Source organism: Notolepis coatsorum (assembly GCF_963971535.1).
Source record: "Notolepis coatsorum genome assembly, chromosome: 2".
Classification (NCBI taxonomy): domain Eukaryota; kingdom Metazoa; phylum Chordata; class Actinopteri; order Aulopiformes; family Paralepididae; genus Notolepis; species Notolepis coatsorum.
This window is the reverse complement of record NC_140166.1, coordinates 5,946,477-5,971,433: the sequence shown is the minus strand read 5'-3', so window position 1 is coordinate 5,971,433 and position 24,957 is coordinate 5,946,477. Positions and strand designations below refer to the sequence as shown.

Below are 24,957 nucleotides of genomic sequence, written 5' to 3'. Positions count from 1 at the left end.
TGACAAAACAGGGGAAGTTCTCAATAAGCCTCTAGGCTTCTAACTTCTCCTTCACAATGGTTATTATGTATTTTCTTTGACTTTTGTTTAACTCTATGTTAATAAATAAATACAAATACAAAAAATACAAATTATCAATAGAGTAACATATGTCTCACCTGTCATTGTGTTATTATTATCAATAGAGTAACATATGTCTCACATGGCATTGTGTTATTATTATCAATAGAGTAACATATGTCTCACCTGTCATTGTGTTATTATTATCAATAGAGTAACACATGTCTCACATGGCATTGTGTTATTATTATCAATAGAGTAACATTGTGTCTCACCTGTCATTGTGTTATTATTATCAATAGAGTAACATATGTCTCATCTGTCATTGTGTTATTATGATTGATAGAGTAACATTGTGTCTCACCTGTCATTGTGTTATTATAATTGATAGAGTAACATTGTGTCTCACCTGTTATTGTGTTATTATTATCAATAGAGTAACATATGTCTCACCTGGCTGTCATTGTGTTATTATTATCAATAGAGTAACATGTGTCTCACCTCCTATCATTGTTATTATTATCAATAGAGTAACATGTGTCTCACCTCCTATCATTGTTATTATTATCAATAGAGTAGCATTAGTCTGTGGGCATCAACAGCTGTGGGAGAGTAAAGTTCATGATCTAGCAGCAAAGTGAGATTGGGGTGTTCGGTCCTGAGAGGTCCTGGGGTGGGGGGTGGGATTGGGGGAAGAAATGTCTTTTAGCAATATCATTTTATTATTATAATTTTATTTTCTATATTCTCCCTGTCTTGTGATCCCAATGTCATTGTTTTTAATGTAATTTATTATAATTTATTTGATTTAATTTAATTCGTTATGTCTTATTTTATTTGTTATCATTATCATTATTGTTATTGTATTGTGTTGTGTCTGTTACATGTAAAAAAAAATTAAAAAAATAAAACTTGCTTTTTACGGATTTACAAATGGTTTGGTTTATTACAAACGTTATTAACGTGGCTATGATAGCCTAGCTTAGCACAATGAATGGAAGCGGACAGTGCCGGTTAGCCTTCGGGAGAGGTGTTAGTTGGACAATGCCTAGGCTAACCGGCACTGTCCGCTTCCATTCATTGTGCTAAGCTAGGCTAACGTGCAGCCAGATAGCTTTCTACTGAACGCACAGTGAGGAAACTGGTATCTATCTTCTTGTCTCTCTCTGGAGAAGACGGTAAGCTAATTTCCCAAAATGTTGGCCTGTTCCTTTAACATTGAGCAGAAAGGCATGCCTTTAGCTGATGGCTTCTGATTGGCTCCCTCTCGCAGGCAAGGAATGGCGGGCTCGGTGAACGTGACAGGGGATGACCAGAAGAAGCTGGACGTCCTGTCCAACGACATGTGCATCAACATGATGAGGGCCTCCTATGGCACCTGCTGCATGGTGTCTGAGGAGAACGAAGACCTCATTGTGACCCCCATGGAGAAGAGGGTAACCTTAGACCATAGAGACACACTAACTCTAACCCCATAGAGAAGAGGGTAACCTTAGAGACCATAGAGACAACACTAACTCTAACCCCTTAGAGAAGAGGGTAGCCTTAGAGACCATAGAGACACACTAACTCTAACCCCATAGAGAAGAGGGTAACCTTAGAGACCATAGAGACACACTAACTCTAACCCCTTAGAGAAGAGGGTAGCCTTAGAGACCATAGAGACACACTAACTCTAACCCCATAGAGAAGAGGGTAACCTTAGAGACCATAGAGACACACTAACTCTAACCCCATAGAGAAGAGGGTAACCTTAGAGACCATAGAGACACACTAACTCTAACTCCTTAGAGAGGAGGGTAACCTAGAGAGACCCACTAACTCTAACCCCATAGAGAAGAGGGTAACCTTAGAGACCATAGAGACACACTAACTCTAACTCCTTAGAGAGGAGGGTAACCTAGAGAGACCCACTAACTCTAACCCCATAGAGAAGAGGGTAACCTTAGAGACCATAGAGACACACTAACTCTAACTCCTTAGAGAGGAGGGTAACCTAGAGACCATAGAGACACACTAACTCTAACCCCATAGAGAGGAGGGTAACCTAGAGACCATAGAGACACACTAACTCTAACTCCTTAGAGAGGAGGGTAACCTTAGACCATAGAGACACACTAACCCTAACAACATAGAGAAGAGGGTAACCTAGAGACCATAGAGACACACTAACCCTAACAACATAGAGAAGAGGGTAACCTTAGAGACCATAGAGACATTAACCCCATGGAGAAGAGTGTAACCTTAGAGACCATAGACACACACGAACAGTAACCCCATAGAGAAGAGGGTAGCCTTAGAGACCATAGAGACATTAACCCCATGGAGAAGAGTGTAACCTTAGAGACCATAGACACACACTAACAGTAACCCCATAGAGAAGAGGGTAGCCTTAGAGACCATAGAGACATTAACCCCATGGAGAAGAGTGTAACCTTAGAGACCATAGACACACACTAACAGTAACCCCATAGAGAAGAGGGTAGCCTTAGAGACCATAGAGACATTAACCCCATGGAGAAGAGTGTAACCTTAGAGACCATAGACACACACTAACAGTAACCCCATAGAGAAGAGGGTAGCCTTAGAGACCATAGAGACATTAACCCCATGGAGAAGAGTGTAACCTTAGAGACCATAGACACACACTAACAGTAACCCCATAGAGAAGAGGGTAGCCTTAGAGACCATAGAGACATTAACCCCATGGAGAAGAGTGTAACCTTAGAGACCATAGACACACACTAACAGTAACCCCATAGAGAAGAGGGTAGCCTTAGAGACCATAGAGACACACTAACCCCATGGAGAAGAGTGTAACCTTAGAGACCATAGACACACACTAACAGTAACCCCATAGAGAAGAGGGTAGCCTTAGAGACCATAGAGACATTAACCCCATGGAGAAGAGTGTAACCTTAGAGACCATAGACACACACTAACAGTAACCCCATAGAGAAGAGGGTAGCCTTAGAGACCATAGAGACACACTAACCCCATGGAGAAGAGGGTAACCTTAGATACCATAGATACACACTAACCCCATGGAGAAGAGGGTAACCTTAGACCAGGGGTCGGAAACTTGCTCTGCGGCTCTGGAGCCGCAAGAAGCTCTTCCGCCACTCTGCAGTGGCTCCCTCTAAGTTTGAAAAATAATAATAAATACAAATAATATGGAAATAAATAACGACAATTTGAATTTATTTGTATTTTTTTTATTTTGGAGATCGAGGTGATACTGTGAACTGAAATAAAAAAGTGTTTCATATTTCATCAACTAAAATATACGTCACACCCCGCGCAGTTTCTGACCCCCCAATAAACTAACCATGGATAAATCCCCAAAAAGAAAAATAGAGGATTTAATTCAGTGTGGACAGATTAATTTGCTTTCACTACTAACAATGCGGGCTTACCTGTACCTGCTTGATATTTATATTTACATTTACATTTTGTCATTTAGCTGACATTTTTATCCAAAGCGACTTACAAGTTTTGTATGACAAGTCAGCAGGAAGGGTACAACTCTATCAGCTGAGTAACAATTTTCATCAAAGTGTTGAGTGCTACTATGTAGGTTAGTATATGACAGTAAGGTTCATTAGAAAGAAGTGTGTCTTCAGTCGACGACGAAAGATTGATCGGGTTTCGGCTGTCCTAACTGTGGTGGGAAGTTTGTTCCACCATTGAGGGGCAAGGACCGAGAATAGGCGGCTTCTCTTTGATGACCCTCCCGGAGCTCGAATAGGGGTGGGTCTGAGGCGGCCAGAAGATGCAGAGCGTAGAGGTCTTGAGGGTGTGTAGTTAGTTAGAGACCATTGACCGGAGGTAGGCAGGAGCCGTTCCCTTTGCCGCACGATATGCCAGGTCGAGGGCCTTGAAGTGGATTTGTGCGGCAATGGGGAGCCAGTGCAGGTCCCTAAGAAGTGGGGTGACATGGGCTGACTTCGGTAGGTTTGAGATCAGGCAGGCGGCTGCATTCTGAATGAGTTGAAGAAGCTTGGTGGCAGTGGTCGGAAGGCCAGCAAGCAGTGCATTGCAGTAGTCGAGGCGGGAGATGACTGTTGATTGGACGAGGAGTTAGGTGGCTTCTTTTGTCAAGAAGGGGCGGATCCTTCTGACGTTGTTCAGGAGGAATCTGCAGGTTCTGGTTGTCAAGGACAACGCCAAGGTCCTTGGTGGTCGGGGATGCGGCCACAGCTACATTCTCCACTTTGATGGAAAGGTCGGTCAGGGGGGAGGGTGCAGGTGAAGCAATTCTGTTTTTGGTTCAGTTTAAGGTGGTTGGACGTCATGAATGAATTAATGAAAACTTTATTTAACAGATTGCAGAATGGGTACAATACAGTACGGCTCAATACACACAATTGTTAAGGGGATGCAGACCTGAGAAAGACGTTTGTTTTGTTTCCATCAGGGTCCCCCATTTTCAATTCATATAGACATTTATGACATACACAACATACATGACATTTATGGCATAGGGACATATAGGTATTTAGTACTGATACATTTGTGACATAAACGGTATTCAAATATACAGTACTGTTACCCCTAGATCCTGACAGAGTATATACATATGATGGGGAGGGGACTGTATATTAGGAGGGGGTGGGTGGGTGGGAGAGAAATATACATACAGCGGGGAGGGAATATATACATGCGGTGGGGAGGAGACTGTCTATTAGGAGGTGGTGGGGGTTTTGGGCATTTACGGTGGCCAGTTTCGAATTGCAGCCTCCCGTAGGTGCTCTTTAAGAGCGGTTTTGAATGTGGGTAGGGATTCACATTCCTTTACAGCTTTGGGTAGGGTGTTCCACATTGATGTGGCATAATTGCGAAACGTGTTTAGTCCCTTGTTTGAGCCGAATCTGGGTTTAACATGATTTGTTGAGCTTCCTCTGGTGTTGTGGTCGTGGTATTCACTGACCTTTGGGAAGTATTTTGACATGTACATGGGTACCTTAGTCGTATAGTGTATCTTGTAGACCAGGCCCATTGCAAGTTGCTGTACTCTGTCGTCTACTCTAAGCCATCCTAGGTTGTCAAAGTGGGCAGGGGTGAGGCGGAGATGTCGGACAGACAGGCCGAGATCCGCTCAGAGACGTGGATATCCGAGGGAGGAAAGGAGAGGAAGAGTTGAGTATCATCGGCATAGCAATGATACAAGAACACATGAGATGTGATAATGTTACCCAGAGATTTGGTGTAGAGGGAGAAGAGGAGGGGTCTAAGAACGGAGCCCTGAGGGACACCTGTCTGCAGGGGGCCGACAGGGACCCTCTCCATGACACTTGGTAGGAGCGGTCGCTGAGGTATGATGTCAGCCATGTCAGTGCAGAGCCAGCCACTCCCATTCCTGCGAGGGACGCAAGGAGGATCTGATGGTTGACTGTGTCGAAGGCTGCAGACAGGTCTAGGAGAATCAGGACAGAGGAGAGGCCTTTCGCTTTTGCTAAGTGAAGAGCCTTTGTGACCGCTATGAGGGCCGTCTCTGTGGAGTGACCAGTCCTGAAGCCTGACTGATTAGGATCTAGGAGGTCATTCTGTAAGAGATAATCAGTAAGTTGGTTGGATACAGCATGTTCAAGTGATTTAGAGAGGAAGGAGAGAAGAGAGACAGGTAGTTGTCTATGACCGTGGGGAGAAATGAGCAGGGGGAAAAAATAAACGTCACCACTCAAAGAAATAAAAAGCATGTATTTAACAAACTCAAACATTTTCTAAACACGGTTTTATATTAACTTAATAAATAAACAAAAACGAAAAATCGACTTATGTCAACGAAAATGCCCAACTAAATAACTAAATAATAGATATGCACATAAAACGTTGAAAACAACAAGAGCAACAAGAGTACAGTATTTTCAATGAGGCTATTATTATTATTATTATTATTATTATTATTATTATTATTATTATTATTATTATTATTATTATTATTATTATTATTATTATTATTATTATTATTATTATTATTATTATTATTATTATTATTATTATTATTATTATTATAATTTTGGAACAAGATAGCCTACATAGAACATAAATGGCCTGTCTCAGCTGACTCACATGGTCCCGGGGTGTCAGACGGGAGCGCATGCAGCCTGGTCACAATCAGTCCAAAAACACTCTTGAATGGTAACAATGTTGCAGACTTTGCCAGCTCTGCCATACTGGGGAACCCCCCCGCAAGTGACCGTAACATAGCTTTCGGTCATCAAGGCAGTCCAGCTGTCTGTCGTCAGGGCAACCTTGCGACCTAGCGCTCTCCACAAGCGGTCCTCTCTCCGTTACGCACGCCAGCCAAATCTGTCTGACAGCGCACTGGAGTATACGAAACTATATTAAATATAGAAATAGATGCATTCATTAGAGAAAACTAATTTCAATAATATATGCACTGCCTTTATGCGATGGTGAGATCAATGGACCAATTTGAAATACCAGTTTCTGACCGAAGAATAATTGCCAACTTATACTGGAGGCAGAAGGCTACTGTCAGAATTGGAAATGAGAAAATCAAGAGACTTCCCATGGAGAAGTGTTACGAATGGCAGGTAAGTGGGAGTTCCAGTTGTCGAGGAAGAAGACGGAGAATTGTTTACTCTTCAAAACAGGTTAACTCTTTATTTAAGAGAACAAGAGTAATTAACATAGACAGAGAGAGTTGGGTCAGCACTTGTCCAAGCGGTCCTGCTCGTAGTATCAAGTGAAGCTCTAGCAAAGAACAAGAGACAGAGCAGACATTATAAGGGCACATACCAAACATTCCAACGTGTCAATTAGTGACAGCCAGAATGACAGCCAGAGACAGCACCCAGATGTGACAGACAATTAGTGCGAGACAGCAAATCAGCAGTGACATACAAAGTGTAACCCAAACAACAGGAAGTAAACCAGACAGACAGTAGGGTACTATCCTAAGGAGGATAGGACCCAGAACGTTACAGTATCTCCCCCCGATGAACGGCACCTGACGTTCACCTAGGGGCCTCGGGATGCAGCCGCCGGAAATCATCGATCAGGCTGGGATCTAAAATATCCCGTTGAGGCACCCAAGAACGCTCTTCTACCCCGTACCCCTCCCAATCCACCAAGAACTGAAACCCCCTACCCCTCCGCCTACAACTCAGGATCCTCCGCACCATATAGACAGGCTGACCATCAATAATGCGGGGCGGAGGAACCGCCGGAAGTGGCGGGGACAAGGGCGATGAGAGGAATGGCTTCAACAGGGACACATGAAACGTCGGATGGACCCTCATAGAGGCCGGAAGGCGTAGCCTGTAAGCCATAGGATTCACCAGACGCACCACTTTAAAGGGGCCTATGAAGCGAGGAGCCAGCTTCCTGGACTCCACCCGGAGAGGGAGATCACGGGTGGAAAGCCAAACCCGCTGTCCAGGATGGAAAACCGGAGCCGGACGATGCTTGCGGTTAGCCTGCCGCTGAGCCTTAACCGAGGCCTTCTGCAGCGCCGTCCGCACCCTGTTCCATGTCCTGCGACAACGAGCCACATGTGCCTGGGCCGACGGCACCTCAGCCTCCTGCTCCTGTTCGGGGAACAGAGGAGGTTGAAAACCATATTGACACTGAAGGGGAGACATACCAGTAGAGGATGAGAGGAGGGTATTATGCGCATACTCAGCCCAGGCCAACCTCCTACTCCACGTCGCCGGACACCCAGCAACGTAGCACCTCAGAACGCCCTCCAGATCCTGGTTGACGCGCTCAGTCTGCCCGTTCGTCTGTGGATGGAACCCAGACGACAGGCTGACGGAGGCGCAGAGGCCGGCGGCAAGCGCCTTCCAGAACCTGGAGGCGAACTGAGGACCCCGGTCAGACACAATATCCACTGGAAGCCCATGGACCCGAAAGACGTGCTGCACCACCAGGTCAGCCGTCTCCCGAGCCGAGGGGAGCTTAGGAAGGGGAATGCAGTGGGCCACCTTGGAGAACCGGTCCACCACCACCAGGATGGCAGTGAACCCATCCGATAGGGGAAGGCCGGAAATAAAATCCAGGGATATGTGCGACCAGGGACGCTTGGGATAGGAAGCGGTCGGAGGAGACCCGCCGGTGCACGGCGAGAGGTCTTACTGCGCGCGCACACCGGACAGGCCGCCACAAAGGAGCGTGTATCCCCCCCTCTGTCGGCCACCAAAACCTCCTACGGATAAACTCCAGGGTTCTGGTGGCCCCAGGGTGGCCGGTGAGAGAGGATGTATGTGCCCACTGCAGCAGGCGCGAGTGTGCCGCCTTGGGTACATACATCCGGCCCCGAGGACCCCCACCGGGATCAGGCTCCCGTGCCTGAGCCGATCTTACCACACTATCTATGCCCCATGACACGGGTGCCAAAATCAAGGCCTGTGGAACAATAGGGTGGGGCTTCTCCTCTCGACCCGGAAGATCAAACTGATGTGACAGGGCGTCAGGTTTGACGTTCTTGGAACCGGGTCGATAGGAGATGGAAAATCGAAATCGAGTGAAGAATAACGCCCACCTGGCCTGGCGAGCGTTAAGGCGTTTAGCCCCTTGGATGTAAGCCAAGTTCTTATGATCAGTCCAAACAATGAAAGGATGTGCCGCGCCCTCTAACCAATGTCTCCATTCCTCCAGTGCCAATTTGATTGCCAACAACTCCCGATTACCCATGTCGTAGTTACGCTCGGCCGGAGACAGCCGGCGTGAAAAGAAGGCGCAAGGATGCACCTTACCGTCCTTTAAACACCTCTGAGAGATCACCCCTCCCACCGCTGTGCCAATTTGATTGCCAACAACTCCCGATTACCCACGTCGTAGTTACGCTCGGCCCGAGACAGCCGGCGTGAAAAGAAGGCGCAAGGATGCACCTTACCATCCTTTAAACACCTCTGAGAGATCACCCCTCCCACCGCGGTGTCAGAGGCATCCACCTCCAAAATGAACGGAGCCTCTGCATTGTGACGGATTAGTACAGGGGCGGAGGTAAATCGACGTTTGAGGTCGCAGAAGGCCGACTCTGCCCTAGGCGACCATTCAAAGCCAGGGAGAGAGGACTTAGTGAGAACTGTTAAGGGATTGACTAAGGCGCAAAAATTGCGAATAAAACGCCTGTAAAAACTTGCAAAGCCCAAAAAACGTGGCCAATCCAAGACTGCACTCACCTTGGCTGGATCCATGCAAAGATCACCCTTCGTCAACACAAAGCCCAGGAAGGACACGGTGTCAGTGTGAAACACACACTTCTCTGCCTTAACAAATAGTTGATGCTTAAGGAGACGTTGAAGCACCTCACGAACGTGCAGTTGGTGTTGCACCATATCGTGAGAAAAAATTAGGATGTCATCTAAGTACACAAATACTGACACCCCAATTAAATCCTGCAGCACGTCGTTGACCAGGGCTTGGAAAACTGCCGGAGCATTAGCTAAACCAAAAGGCATGACCAAATACTCATAATGCCCATTAGGAGTATTAAATGCAGTCTTCCACTCGTCTCCTTCTCTAATCCTGACCAAGTTGTATGCATTACGTAAGTCAAGTTTAGAAAAGACCTGTGCCCCCTGTAAGCACTCAAAGGCGGTATCCATGAGGGGCAAAGGGTAACGATTCTTGATGGAAACGTCATTCAACCCCCTATAATCAATGCACAGCCGCTGACGCCCATCCTTTTTTGCCACGAAAAAGAAGCCAGCGCCTGCAGGGGATGTGGACGGTCGGATATGCCCCGCGGACAGTGCCTCTTGCATGTAAGTGTTCATGGACAGTGTCTCAGGGCGAGAGAGAGAGAACATCCGCCCACGGGGTGGAGAAGCACCAGGTAGAAGATCAATGGGGCAGTCGTAAGGTCTATGAGGCGGTAGTGCGTTAGCACGCGTCTTACTAAAAACGTCCGCCAGGTCAAAATAGACCACAGGCACACCTGCTAAATCAGGGTTGGGAGATAATACAGAATCTGCAACGTTCACCATCATCCTGGAGAGAGACAAAAGAGGGGGGGGGAGAGGGGCAGATGAACTCTCGCCAGCGTCAGCCCTGACGCCGCTTCCCATGGAGAGTTCACCCGTAGCCCAATTAATATGAGGGTTATGCATAACAAGCCAAGGGTGACCTAAAACAATGTCAGAGTGAGGAGACATGACAACAAAAAATTGCAAATACTCCCAATTGTTACCCGCCACCTGAACCCACAGCTGCCCGGTGCGCTGAGTAATAACTCCACTGCCAAGTGGTTGACCGTCTAATGATCGGACTGGAATGGGTACTTCTAGAGTCTCTAAAGGAACCCCCCACTCTAGAGCCACCCCCACATGAATTAAGTTGCCCGCAGCCCCTGAATCCACCAAAGCCCTGGTCGTTTTAAAAGAATCCCCCCACCCAACAGTGACATAAAAAAATGTGCGTGTGTCATCCATGACCGGAGAGAAGTGCCCACCTGCTAATACCTTCCCCAGGTCTAGCGGGCCCCTCCGTTTCCCGAGAAGCCCCGACAGGTAGCGAAACGATGCCCTGTGCGGTCGCAGCGAAAGCAGCGCTTCTCGTTGACCCGCCTCTGTCTCTCCGCGTCAGAGAGGCTCAGAGCTCCCAGCTGCATCGGCTCATCGTCTTACACCCTCATCGATAGGGTGTAAGACAAGGATGCATCTTGTCCCCTGTACTCTTTAATATGTACAGTGAATCACTGATGAAAAAAGGTCTGAGAGGGGCGGCTAAGTGGCGCAGTGGGCAAGGCGCTCGCCACTAACGCAGGAGATGCTGATATCGAGCCCAGCTCTCTGCGTTGCTACCGGCTTGGCTGGTCGTTCATACTAATACAATTGGCAGTATTAGAGGGTGGGAAAGCCGGTGGGTGGGGATTGGACGTTGTGGACAGCGACTCCTACAGGTCGGTTGGTGCGCCTATACAGTAGAATCAGGAAGTATCGGGGGCAGCATGAGCCTCCCACGCGCTACTCCTCGCCACTGAGAGATCGCGCTGTTCAGGTGAAAAGATGCGACAGCTGCCTCCTCGTGTACCGGAGGGGACACGTGATGCAAGGCTTGGGCCTCACTGCAGCCGACCAGTGGGAGGCATAGTCTAGCAACGTTTGAGACAGGGGAGGGGAGAATTGAAGGGAGAATTGGCGAAGCGAAATTGGGATGAGAGAAAAATAGAAAATAAGGAGAAAAAGTGGATACAAAATTTTTTTTAAAGGTCTGAGAGGAGGGAAAGGAGTAAAATATGGCGAAGAGAACATCACCAACATAAGATATGCTGATGACGCTATAGTCTGTAACTATCAAGAAGATCTACAGGACATGATGAATAAGCTGAATGCCGAATGTAAAAACTATGGAATGTCGCTAAACACAAAGAAAACAAAAGTAATGATCATTGAAAAAACACCAGGAACTATTTGTAAAAATACAGGTGGATGGAGAAAAACTTGAACAAGTGAAAGAGTACATGTACCTTGGAAGCTGGATCAGTGAAGGTGGAAGAGCTAACATGGACATTAAGAGAAGAACCGGAATTGCAAAGAGCGCGTTCTGGAATCATAAAGAATTGAGACGAAACGAAGAGATTTTGGAAACGTACGTTATGTCAGTCTTTTCATACGGAGCAGAGGCATGGATGCTGAATGAAGAGGCAAAGGGGATCATAGACTCTTTTGAAATGTGGACACTGAGGAAGATGCTGAAGATAACATGGAAGATCAAGAATGAAGAGGTACTGAGAAGAGCGGGTATGCAAGGAGGACAGCTGCTGGAGAGGTTGAAAAAGAGAAAGATGGAGTTTTGCCGGCATGTGCTGAGAGGATCCAGCGGGGAGATGTTCAAGAAGGTTGTGATGGGGAAGGTAGATGGAAAGAGAGGAAGTGGAAGACCAAGAAGAGGCTGGGTAGACGACGTCTGTGATTGGAGCGGAGTGAGAGGATGAGTCACGGAGTTGGAGAGAAGAAGTGGGGACAGAATGGGTTGGAGAGTAATAGGCAACCTTCGGAACGAAGAAGCCACCTGATGATGATGAGATACACTTTCAATATTTGACAGAGAAGATAATCTCCCGATTCAGATATAATTTAATACAAACGGTTCCAAAGATATTTAATGTTTGTAGGCATATTTTCACACCACCAACAAAGTGCAGGGTCCGTTGTCTCTTATTTGGAATGGATTTGGTGCCAGTGGTAATCTCTGCCCGTCTCTTCTTGACACCGTACGGAAAATATTATATAATACTATACATACACTATAGAAATACTATATTATAGCTTTTGAATAAATTCCAATCCCTCTCTATATATAGTATAAGTATATATAAAACGTTATACACTGTGTTATCTTCATTTTAAGGGTAAATAGGTTTTGCAGATTTTATTTCATGCAGGAGGGGGCAAAATGGCTCTTTTGATAGTAAAGGTTGCAGACCCCTGCCTTAGACCATAGAGACACTAACCCTATACCCATGGAAAGTAAACTATCATCGTTGGCTCTACTTAGCCTACTTAACCATTATTCAATTATTCAATGGTTAAGTAGGCTAAGTAGAGCCAACGATGATAGTTCACTTTTAGAAGTAGAGGTAAGCAGGAAGAATTGATGTGTGCATTTGAATGTTATAGAGTAATACAGTAATGTTAGCAAAGATAAAAGGCACATACACAACTTTTAAACACCTTTCAAGTCTCATGGAGTATGTTTCCACCTCTGTTCAACAGCAATGGCATTTCTCTAGGTGAGAGGTCAAGAGACCCCTTTGAGAAATGTTCCCTGTCTAAGATTGGAGCATTATTTAGCCTCCCTTCCCAACAAGTACCGGCACCTACGGATTCCTCTCATTATATAGTTTTATATGACACCACTAGTTTTGTGTTATAACTTAAAAAGAGAGAGTGAATGTCGGCAAGTGCTTATTTGGTCCGGAGGGGCACGTCAGCCAGAGAGTCAGCTGTACACCCCCACCCCCCCTTCTACAGGGCTTTGTAATCCACACCCGCTGATTTGTAAACTGTGCCTTCAGATTTGTAAACCATTCCTTCAATGCAATAGGCTTCTGTGGTTGTTAGTCCTCCATACCCTCAATGCAATAGGCTTCTGTGGTTGTTAGTCCTCCATACCCTCAATGCAATAGGCTTCTGTGGTTGTCATTTGTCAATCAAAGTTGTCCAAAGAGTTTCCATTTGTATCATTGCCTTACATGTCTGTCTTGTCTCATTTCCTCTCCAGGGCAAGTACGTGGTGTGTTTTGATCCTCTGGACGGCTCCAGTAACATCGACTGCTTGGCCTCCATCGGCACAATTTTTGCCATCTATAAAAGAGTGAGTCTATGGGACTGCGTCCTGCTTCTGACACTGCAACACGCTTTTCATCGCTGCTCCTGCTATTTCTTTTACATAAATGCTACACAAATGCTGCTCAACAGCTGCTTTAATGTCCGTTAACGTTTAAGACCTGCTATGCTAGTCTATAGTTCCTTTGGCACCTCCTTGGAACTTTTAACTCTATTTAAAAAAAATTCATTCATTAGTCGGAGCGTCACCCATCATTAGCCTAGTTTAGGGCGACAGTGGCTCGGGAGGTAGAGCAGTCGTCTGGTAATCCGGAGGTTCCCGGTTCCATTCCCGCTCCTCCCGGGCAGCGTGTCGAAGTGTCCTTGAGCAAGACACTTAACCCCTAACTGCTCCCGATGAGCAGATTGGCACCTTGCATGGTTGCCTCTGCCATCGGTGTCTGAATGTGTGAGTGAATGGGTAAAATGTAAAGCGCTTTGGATCACCATTTAGTTTAGCTATCACTAGTTTAGCCGCCTAGCCCCGTATGTAACCTGGGATTAAAACATGGATATTCCCTCACCACGGATATGTCCCCCTGCAAAGACTGCTGTGGACATCTACAGACAAGCCGTACTTGAGATGACGATTTTTGAATGAAACTGACCCAAGATGGCGACGTGTGCACGATGCAAGGCTCCGCGTGGCTCCAGTTCTTACAAATTAGTGGTGCTATACCTACTCGTTTTAAATCTGCTCAACCAGAACAGTATTGCTTTAATTTCGTACACCTGACAATATCTTTTGGACGTTGGATTATGACAATCTGACAACGTTATCTGAGATCTTCAGATCCCCAACAAGATTGACTGGACACTGGGGAATATAAACAGTGAGATGAACGTGAGCCTGCGCCTCCATGGGAGGACCCGGCGCGCAGATCAGCCTTGTGCTGCTCAAATGGAACGACGTGATGAGGTGCGCAGCGAGACAATAATCAACAGCTGACCACTGAGCCAATAACACTCATTGTTGGTGATTCTACTATAACAAATATCAACATTGATGGTAAGATAAATAGAAAAATATACTGCTTCCATGATGAAATGATGTGTGACATAAGAAAATGTATCCGTCTTCCCACAAAACCGGCGATTCATGCTGGAGGAAAGGATATCTCCAAGGAACAGACAGAAACACTAAAAAGGGACTTCACTGAACGGCGAAAATGACTAGGCTCCAAAGATCTTGAAAAAATAGCCCCATCCCTTCAACTAGGCCAGGAATGAAGCGTCTCAGTAGAGTGATGGCTCTAAACAGATGGCTTCTAATCGCCTGTCCCCCACTCAAAATGTACTTTATTGACAACTGCAATCTGTTCTGGGACCACAGAAGCCTCTTCAGAAAGAATGGATTTACCCTAAACACATCTGGGGAAAAACCACCTCCAACATGGATTCTGCCACGCAACCATGGACAACCGTCACACCATCCCCCACAACGCCAGACCATAATGACTTTGCCACAGCATGCCCTGCACTCCAACTCCAACAAGTCCAGCAAACCAGAATAGCCTTCAGAAAACTCCAGTATCAGAACTGCTACGATGGACTACAACAACATTGCAATGGATCTGCACTAGTCCACAAACCCAAAGCATGAGGAAGAGCCATCCTGCTCTTCCTGCTCCCTTCCCTTTAATGACAGGATGAACGAAATAGTGAAGTTTGGTCTCAAGCTTACGCCACACTCCATCATAACTAAATAAACTGCTTTCTTACAGAAAACAGTATCATGGAGGAATTTCAATCAGGCTTCAGAACATACCACTGTTCTTACTAGAATAATTAGCAACCTCAGAATCAGATAGCAGTATACATTTTCGTCTGCATATTAAAATAATATATATATATATATATTTTTTTAAGACCCCTTTCGGCCCTATCTGTGCACGCCCCTGTGTGTGTGTGTGTGTGTGTGTGTGTGTGTGTGTGTGTGTGTGTGTGTGTGTGTGTGTGTGTGTGTGTGTGTGTGTGTGTGTGTGTGTGTGTGTGTGTGTGTGTGTGTGTGTGTGTGTGTGTGTGTGTGTGTGTGTGTGTGTGTGTGTGTGTGTGTGCGCGTGTGTGTCTCTGGCAGCTGTTTAACACATGTATCTTTGTCTTCCCTGCAGCTTGACGAGGTAGCAGCCCAGCAGAGCGGCTAAGCTATGTAGATGTACTCTCACTCACTCACTCACTCACTCACTCACTCACTCACTCACTCACTCACTCACTCACTCACTCACTCACTCACTCACTCACTCACTCAGCAACTTCACTGCTGAAATGGCCTATCAGGAGAACTATAGGGCTCAGTTCCTGGACATGGGATAAAAAAAAAAAAATTAAAAAATATATATATACAATATACAAACTAAGGTACAACCTAAGTACAATGAAGTAAAAATGCAGGTAATGAGGTAAAAAATGCAGACAATGAGCTACAAAAATGCAAACTTTTTACTTAAGTACAACTTAAGTTTGGTAAACACCTTTTTTTAAAGGGGAACTATCTTATAAATGGCCTTTTTGAGTGTTTAGCATTGTTTCCTAGCTATGTGAACTTATATTAATATGATCTATGTCTCAAAATTCTCATATTGGCGCATTCTTCCAATTCTCCTCTCACAATATTCACCCTCACTGAACTGAGTCGTTTGAAAATGTGCCTATATGTGATGTCATATAGTCACCGCTGCATGTTAATGTTCAGGCGGGGCCGGCCCGGCGCAGTGGTTTAGGAGCCCAGGCTGCATGTTAATGTTCAGGCGGGGCCGGCCCGGCGCAGTGGTTTAGGAGCCCAGGCTCAAAACAGCTCGAGATCTTGAGGTAGAAAAATGCTGTTTTTGAGGACTTGATTAGAAATACAAAACAATGAATAAAAAAAAATATATATATTACAGAGGTGTTCCATAGACTCACAGGAATTGTGTAAAAGTGCCCAAATAGTGAAAGAAATAGTAAAATAGTTCCCCTTTAATGTACTTAGATTTCACTTACAGCATATTAATGACTAGCATACTGAGTTAGTACACGAAAGCACATTTAAGTCCCAAAACTACAGTATATTGCAAGTATACTCTAAGTCCCCTTTCTGAGTTGGTCCCTGGGCGCTGGGACATGGTTGGTCCCTGGGCGCTGGGACATGGTTGGTCCCTGGGCGCTGGGACATGGTTGGTCCCTGGGCACTGGGACATGGTTGAGTTGGTCCCTGGGCACTGGGACATGGTTGGTCCCTGGGCACTGGGACATGGTTGGTCCCTGGGCACTGGGACACGGTTGGTCCCTGGGCACTGGGACATGGTTGGTCCCTGGGCGCTGGGACATGGTTGGTCCCTGGGCACTGGGACATGGTTGGTCCCTGGGCACTGGGACATGGTTGGTCCCTGGGCACTGGGACATGGTTGGTCCCTGGGCACTGGGACATGGTTGGTCCCTGGGCACTGGGACATGGTTGGTCCCTGGGCACTGGGACATGGTTGAGTTGGTCCCTGGGCACTGGGACATGGTTGGTCCCTGGGCACTGGGACATGGTTGGTCCCTGGGCACTGGGACATGGTTGGTCCCTGGGCACTGGGACATGGTTGGTCCCTGGGCACTGGGACATGGTTGAGTTGGTCCCTGGGCACTGGGACATGGTTGGTCCCTGGGCACTGGGACATGGTTGAGTTGGTCCCTGGGCACTGGGACATGGTTGGTCCCTGGGCACTGGGACATGGTTGAGTTGGTCCCTGGGCACTGGGACATGGTTGGTCCCTGGGCACTGGGACATGGTTGGTCCCTGGGCACTGGGACATGGTTGGTCCCTGGGCACTGGGACACGGTTGGTCCCTGGGCACTGGGACACGGTTGGTCCCTGGGCACTGGGACACGGTTGGTCCCTGGGCACTGGGACACGGTTGGTCCCTGGGCACTGGGACACGGTTGGTCCCTGGGCACTGGGACAGGGACATGGACACTGATCCTAACTAGTGGGGATGGTTAAATGCACAGGACGAACTTCAGGTATATGTAAAAATGTGCTTGATAAATAAAGATATTCTATTCTTCTATTTCTTCATATGGGTACAAATATACTTTTAACACACATAAAAATACAAAAAGAAAAAAGTAAAAAAAAAAATATATATATATATATATATTCTTACAAAATATATAAAGGTCATAATACAAATTGTATGCAGATTCAATGTGTACATTTTCATTCAGATAGGATGAAAGTAATTTATTTTCCATTAAAAGGTTGTACCTCTTCTCCCCTACCACACTTTCACAACTTGGCCCTGTGGGGTAAGATAAGATAAGATAAGATAAGACAAGATAAGATAATATAAGATAAGATAAGATAAGATAGATAAGATAAGATAAGCTAAGATAAGCAGCATGGGGGAAGGGGGGGGGGGGGGTGGGTACAGGTATGGGCAGGGTAATAGTAAAAAGACATAAATATATCAGTTATATAATTTTTACAATAAATATAGGCAATAGAGAATTTTTAATTTAATTTAAATTTAAATGTATGTTTACACCGTTTATTTTTCTCATATTTTTATATTCAGATTGAATTGTATTGCCTATATTTATGTCTTTCTTCTATGACCCTACCATACACATACAATAAAGATCAATAAAGGACATCTTATCTTATCAAACCCCTGACTGAAACCAAAATTAGAGACATTAATGAACTCTAATGAACTTAATGAACACCTCTGAATTCAAAATGGTTTTTTCTTGGTCCATGTCCTGTAACTAAGCCTTCTTTAAGTAACACATGGAAATCCAAACTAGAAGCTAAGGCTACATAACAACACAGGTCTACAGTATCACTGAACCCATGCTGCAAATCAAATCAACGTTACAAATCACTGCATGGTGTGACCGGCCTGGGGACAGTAACACTGGATAGACACCAGAGGGCGCTACAACCCTGCTAATTCATGTGTCTGGTCAGTTTGCGTGTAGTCTTTTACCAACGCAGTTGCAGTTCTGCGTTCGGGTTCCGCGATCTGATTGGCCACTTTAATAACCCTGTGTGAATGAATGAATGAATGAAAACTTTATTTAACAGATTGCAGAATGGGTACAATACAGTACGGCTCAATACATACAATTGTTAAGGGGATGCAGACCTGAGAAAGACGTTTGTCTTGTTCCATCAGGGTCCCCCATTTTCAATTCATATAGACATATATGACATACATGACATACAGATAGTCAGTACTGCTACATCTATACATTTATGACATACCAGATTTGCAAATACAGTACTGTTTGTGATACAGAAGGAGTCAAGAAAAGGGAGTATATACATTTGACGTAGAAACTGTACATTGGAGGAGGTTGGGTGGGGGGGGTTGGGTACATTGGGATATTGACAACCATACTGGGTAATTTACATTGGAGGTGGTTGGGGGGGGGGGGGGGGGGGGGGGGCCGGGGGGCACACTGTATAAACAAGTAACACTGTACATTGAGGGGGGGGGGGGAGGAGACACTGTACAAACAAACACAATTGTACATTGAACTATTGACAAAACCATACTAGGTAAATGACTGTGGTCAGAGTTTGTCTGGAGGAGCGCCGTTTCATCCACCTGTGTCCTTCCAAGATAGTCATACAAGTGTAGCGCAAACATTCAAACATCCACCGTACTTTCCTGTTGTGATGCCTGTGCAGAAGCGTGCCCCTTTGAACCAGAGTTAAAAGATGCATTTTGATCTAATCCATATAACTCAACTCAGACACTCTTGGCTATATTTTCCTCCTCCTGCATCTCCAGCGGATGTGTTGGCAGAGCGCCATTCCCACGCTGGAGGATTTGATCCACTCGAGAGGGATTTAAGCTCGGTCTATTGGTATTAAATATAAATCTCTCCTCGTGTCGCTTACGTTTTGCCTGGGAGGCTCCCCGGCGGCGTCAACACTTCAGGCAACCAACTTGCGTTCAGCGTTTCTCTGATTGGCCACAACGCCCATGTGACCGCGGCAGAGCGAGAGAGCGGCACTGCGGAAATAGGCTGCATTCTATTGCCATGCTCTGCGACAAACTCTAACCTTAACCAACTCCGAAAGAATGCCTAAACTTAACCCTAACCTTAACCAACTCCGAAAGAATGCCTAAACTTAACCCTAACCTTAACCAACTCCGAAAGAATGCCTAAACTTAACCGGCGAAAGAAAGACGTTTATATAGAGAGGCGATAAATTAATTAAACGAAAAAAAAAAAAAAAAAATTGAAGTGATTCGAACTTGTCACCAACTAGACCAGGGGTTCCCAAACTTTTCAGGCCGGGGCCCAGAAAATAAGGCGTCAGAGAGCCGCGGCCCAATGCACATCGTCAGGCTTTTTTTTTTTTTTTTTTTGTCAGGTGACCGATTTTTTAAGCCAAATATCACTTCAATCCTATTAAGTTAGTTCAAGTTAGTTATTCATTTATATGTGCTATTTATGAGAGGGCTAACTTGTTGCAAAATAATAATGATAATAATAATAGCCTCATTAAAATACTATTGTTGCTTCGGTTGTTTTCAGCGTTTTATGTGCATAATCTGTTATTTAGTTTGAAATGTTCGTTGAAATAAGTAGATTTTTCGTTTTTGTTTATTTATTAAGTTAATATAAAACCATAATAGTCACATTTTAGAATACAATAGAATAGAATTTTAGAATACAACTAGAAACACTGTCCTGGCCTGCTTCTAAGTTCAGTGGCCTGACAAAAAAAAATTAAATACAAAAAATAAAAAAATAATTTTTTTTTGTTTTTTTTTGTTTGTTTTTTTAAATCATCTCGCAGCCCATCCGTGGCTGCTCGCGGCCCACCTTTGGGTCGCGACCCCGACTTTGGGAACCACTGAACTAGACCATAGGCTCCACAGCAAGGCAGCGAACGAGTTGAGCTAACCGTCAATGTTAAAACAGGGGGGATTGCGTGCGGCAACCTGCGCGCCTCTGCCGCTGCCGCCTGCCGCTGCGCTCTGCCGCTGCCGCATCGCCGCCGGGGCGTGCTAGGCGCAAGTTGGTTGCCTGAAGTAATGAAGCTCCCCAGCGGCGTGTAGTCTTCAGAAATAGGCGTAACGCGATTGGCGCAGAGAGAAACGTCAGTGGCCAATCAGATCGCGGAACTGCAACTGCGTTGGTAAGACTACACGCGGTCAGTTTAGTGGTTCTCAACGTGGGGTCCGGGGTCCCCCAGGGAAATAGGGTCCAGGCAGGGGCGGACCTAGCACATTTGGCGCCCTAGGCGAGATTCACCACTGCGCCCCCCCCCCCCCCCCCCCCCCAAAATCAAAACAACGCCGCGCTACCAACCGGTTAACCTTTTTCACTGCGACAATACACAGAAAGGGTTAACAGTTATACAGTAAAGTACTGCACCTTTATTTTTTACAAGCAAGAACAAGAGCTAAGAATAAATGTAAAGTGCACACTAAAGAATTCAAACAAATAAACAACTTAGCTAACACACAATAATAATAATAACAATAACAAACAATAAAATAATGTGCAAATTTGCTTTCAAAGAAAATTAATAAGAAATGTAAAGTGCACACTAAAGAATTAAAACAAACAACTTAGCTAACAAGCAATAATAATAACAATAACAAACAATAAAATAACGTGCAAATTTGCTTTAAAAGAAAATTATGTATTGTAAAATATGTTACACATATATAATCAAAATATAATATGCTAAATAAACAAACAAATAAATAAAAATTACAAATTCACTTTGTCTAAAGAACTATTTACATTCCACTCCCTATCATCACACTTCAAGGTTAGCCTGTAGCTCCTACTGGTTTCCATTTACAGTGCAATCCTTCTGGCCTTCCTCGCTGCAAAGTCATCAATCACATCAAATTGTCCAACTCCTGAGCCAGCTCCGTCCCATCCAATTCAGATTGCCCTCCATGGTTTAAGGTGTGTACAAGTGCCTCTGCTTGCTTCATCAGCTCTTGGTGTGGCAGGTCTTGGAAGTTGTACAAAATTGCATACCTTTCACCTTGGCACGTTTCTCGTCTTCTTCTTTTCTTCTCTTTTTATACTGGATGGCCGGATGGCTTTTGCCTCTTCATAGTTCTCTAACACTTGACCGATACCCATCAATGCACAGCGCTCTAGCATGCTCTGACTGTGAACACCTTGGCTCATTTTCCCTTATGTTCGAATTTTTTTCATGTAAAAATAATGGTTGCAGATATAGAGGAGGGCGCCAAATCTGCGCAGAGAGAGACATTTTTATTTTTTATTATTTTATTTTTTTATTTTAATTTAAATTTTGGCGCCCCCAGGCAACCGCCTATATCGCCTGTAGGAAGCTCCGCCCCTGGGTCCAGGGGGTCCCAAACAAAATGAGTAATAGTTTAATTTCACTAATATATAATAATATTTTATTCACTAGAAGTTAAGCCTAATGGGAGAATATTTAAGAATGACTATTCTGAATCTGATCATAGTTTTCACATGGCAGATTACTTCCCCTCCTACAGTATATACACAGTTATGGAATTCTGGTCTAAATCACACCTAACAAACGTATTTTCAGGATGGGTGTCCCCGAGACTAGATCTGGCCGAATAGGGATCCCTGACCTGTCACCTGTTAGTCTGAGGGTTCTCCTAACCTGAGTCTGAGAACCAATGCTGTAAAGTTGTAAACAGTGGTCATTTCATGGGGTCCATATCCCTATATGCTAAAACAGCATTATAATACCAATTCGTAATGGTAATTAGGTAATACCATTATGAATCAGTCCAGTTTGAATAATATCATTAATATCAATAATATAATTTATATTTACATACCATTAGTTATTTCCACAATTTCAAGTTGTAGAGAATGATATTTTGCAAGTTCACTTTCAACATGCCTATTTCTTGTATTTATATAGTGTTAATATTGACATTATATATTTATATATAATATAATAATATAATATTGATTTTATATAGTGTGATTTATCCAAGTATAATCGACTAATGTTGCAATTTGATTACTGTCCCCATGTATTTTAGATGAGCTGTTCGCTGTACACGTCAGACTCGGTGTGCATCAAGGGGGCAAAAGGAGCGTAATCCTGGTCAGAACAACGGAGCAGACTACAATATATTTGCATTCATTAGCCATGCTAGCGATCTAAACAATCAATCCATGCCAAAGCTAGATATGTAAAAGGTGAAAGACTCACACTCACAGCCATGCTGATTTGGCCAAATGACATCCAGACGCTTTCGTTTGAAACTATACTTTTAGTCAGGGGAGTGTCATGGTTTCTCCATAGAGCCCTGTCGTCGTACTGTTTTAGCGCAGCAGCTTGCGCAGGTAGTGGGCAACTTAATCACGTGACTCAGTTGGTATTGTTGATTGGCTCGAACACGGATATTTGTATACAAGCGAGCAGGTAGGGTCATGTCTTCCATCACTGTCAGTCCTCCTAGCTCTCAGCTGTGTGTGTGTGTGTGTGTGTGTCATGCTCTGCTCTTCCAGAATTCGACAGGCGAGCCCACAGTCCAAGATGCTCTGCAGCCAGGCAACCAGATTGTGTGTGCGGGATACGCTCTTTACGGCAGCGCCACCCTGGTCGCCCTGAGCACGGGTGCCGGCCTCAACTTCTTCATGTTGGACCCGGTGAGTGTGTTTTGTCATCTGTGTTTTTGTGAGTTTTTGAGTTTTTGTTGTATGAATTTCAAGAAATCCAAGACCCAAGCAAGACCAAGACAATCAATAATGACGAGCAGGACGAGACCGAGATCATGAGTTTTTAGTATTTTTGGTCGTTGCAACAGTGACTCCTGCTGTTCAGCAGTGAGGGGATCTGGGGGTGATATTGTGAACCTTGCGCGCGTTACTCCTAGCTGATGTATCGGAAGAAGAGGAAGGTGGTAGTCTCCACTCTCCCCAGACAGATGCGCAAGAACCAGGAGGTTGGCATGAAGACTAAATTGGGGGGTGGGAGAAAAAGAAGAAAACAATTGATGCTTTGAAATATGTGGAATAAAATGGACGTGTTAGGGCCTGAGGGTAAAGTAGAATAATGTCTGTTAGTTGTTGTACAGGTCGCTACAACGGTTGCCACTCCTATCAAACACACAAAGTGTAATGTTGTTTTGCGGTGGAATGTCCCTTTAATCCTAGATATAGACTAATGCATATTTTATATCTATGGTTGCACCTTTGTTTACCCATCTATGACAAGTTCAAAATGGCTGCCATGAAAAGGGCCTATCGTTAAAAGTCCTCTTTGATGCTATGAGTTGGTGATATAATGCATGTTGCGTTACTCCACGCCCGAGCCTTCAAACAGCCTTGCTATGTGCTCCGTCATTCTTGTAAAAAGGATAGGGATGTGCCAAAATAAACTTGATAATAGTATGATTTGTCCTGGCCACAGTATCTGCTTTGTTACATTTTATTATTGTATGGTTTTACTGCCCTGTATGCTATTTTCTTTGAGTAGACGTGTATAGTGTTGCCTCATATAAACTGCAGATTGTTCCTTTATGCTGCACACTGTCTGTTGTGATGATGTCATCCTTTTCTCCCAGCTGGACTTGATTTGATTTGATTTGATTTGAAGTCTTTATTTCGAACATGCAATGAATACAACAAACAATAACAAAAAAGAAAAACAACTCAATCTGCATGTTCGAAAAGGAGTAGGAAGAAGTATACACTTATTTAATCCTACCCCTTTTCCACTACTCAAATTAGTGTACTATTTTAAACATAAAAAAGAAAAGAAAAGAAAAGAAAAAAAAATATATATATATATATATGCAAAACAAAAAAACAAAAACTATATATGTATAAAATAAAATAAAATAGAAAACAAAATAAAAATGTAAACACCCTTCTTCATCCCTGTACCTTGTGAACATAATTTCCTTATACATCAGTTTGAATTGTCTCATGTTTGGACATTGCTTTAGCACCACATTTAGACTGTTCCACAGTTTCACTCCACATATTGAGATGCAGTGTTTTCTCATGGTAGTGCGTAGGGGTGGGACAATACATCGATCCAGATCGATATATCGATCTATTATCAATAATCAAATAGGATCGACGCAACGTAAAAAGATCGATTCATATTGCGATACTCTTATTTTGAAAATCCCCGCGAGTCATATCCGCCGGCGCCCAGTATTGTGAAACTCCGTGTAGAAATTACAGCAGTGTTTGCGTCTGCTGTAAAGCACTACAGAGCGTCTATTTTGCGAGCCGATATAAGTCTGTGCAGTTTTTTCCCCGCAACGGGTCAAATGCATATAACAGGCGTTGCATCGTCGCCATTCCTTTATGCCAACGTCGCGTTAAATATCTAAATGAACGTCGCGTTGGCTGCTAAAAGCTAAGCAGCTAACCGTGAGAGAGAACAGGAGAGGAGAGAGGGGACTTGGAAGGAGGAGGGGTGGGGGCTGTGGGGGACTGTGTGTGTGTGTGTGTGTGTGTGTGTGTGTGTGTGTGTGTGTGTGTGTGTGTCTGTGTGTGTCTGTGTGTGTGTTAAAGCTCAATATATAAAAACAAAAGTGAACAGGAGGTCTATTTGTATTAAAAACAATAGATTGTTTTTCATTTAAATGTCTGGAAGAGCTCAAAAATAAATACA

The 24,957-nt window shown here is 44.6% G+C and overlaps 1 protein-coding gene across 1 annotated transcript in view; it reads left to right on the top strand.

Annotated features, from left to right (window-relative positions):
• The window catches only part of fbp2 (fructose-1,6-bisphosphatase 2), a 56,088-nt gene that overhangs the window by 4,097 nt on the left and 27,034 nt on the right, over nucleotides 1-24,957 (top strand). The window contains exons 2-4 of the mRNA XM_084338170.1: nucleotides 1,334-1,496; nucleotides 13,258-13,350; nucleotides 22,836-22,976. Of these exons, the coding sequence (XP_084194296.1) occupies nucleotides 1,334-1,496; nucleotides 13,258-13,350; nucleotides 22,836-22,976 (397 nt within the window). The remainder of the gene's footprint in view (nucleotides 1-1,333; nucleotides 1,497-13,257; nucleotides 13,351-22,835; nucleotides 22,977-24,957) is intronic.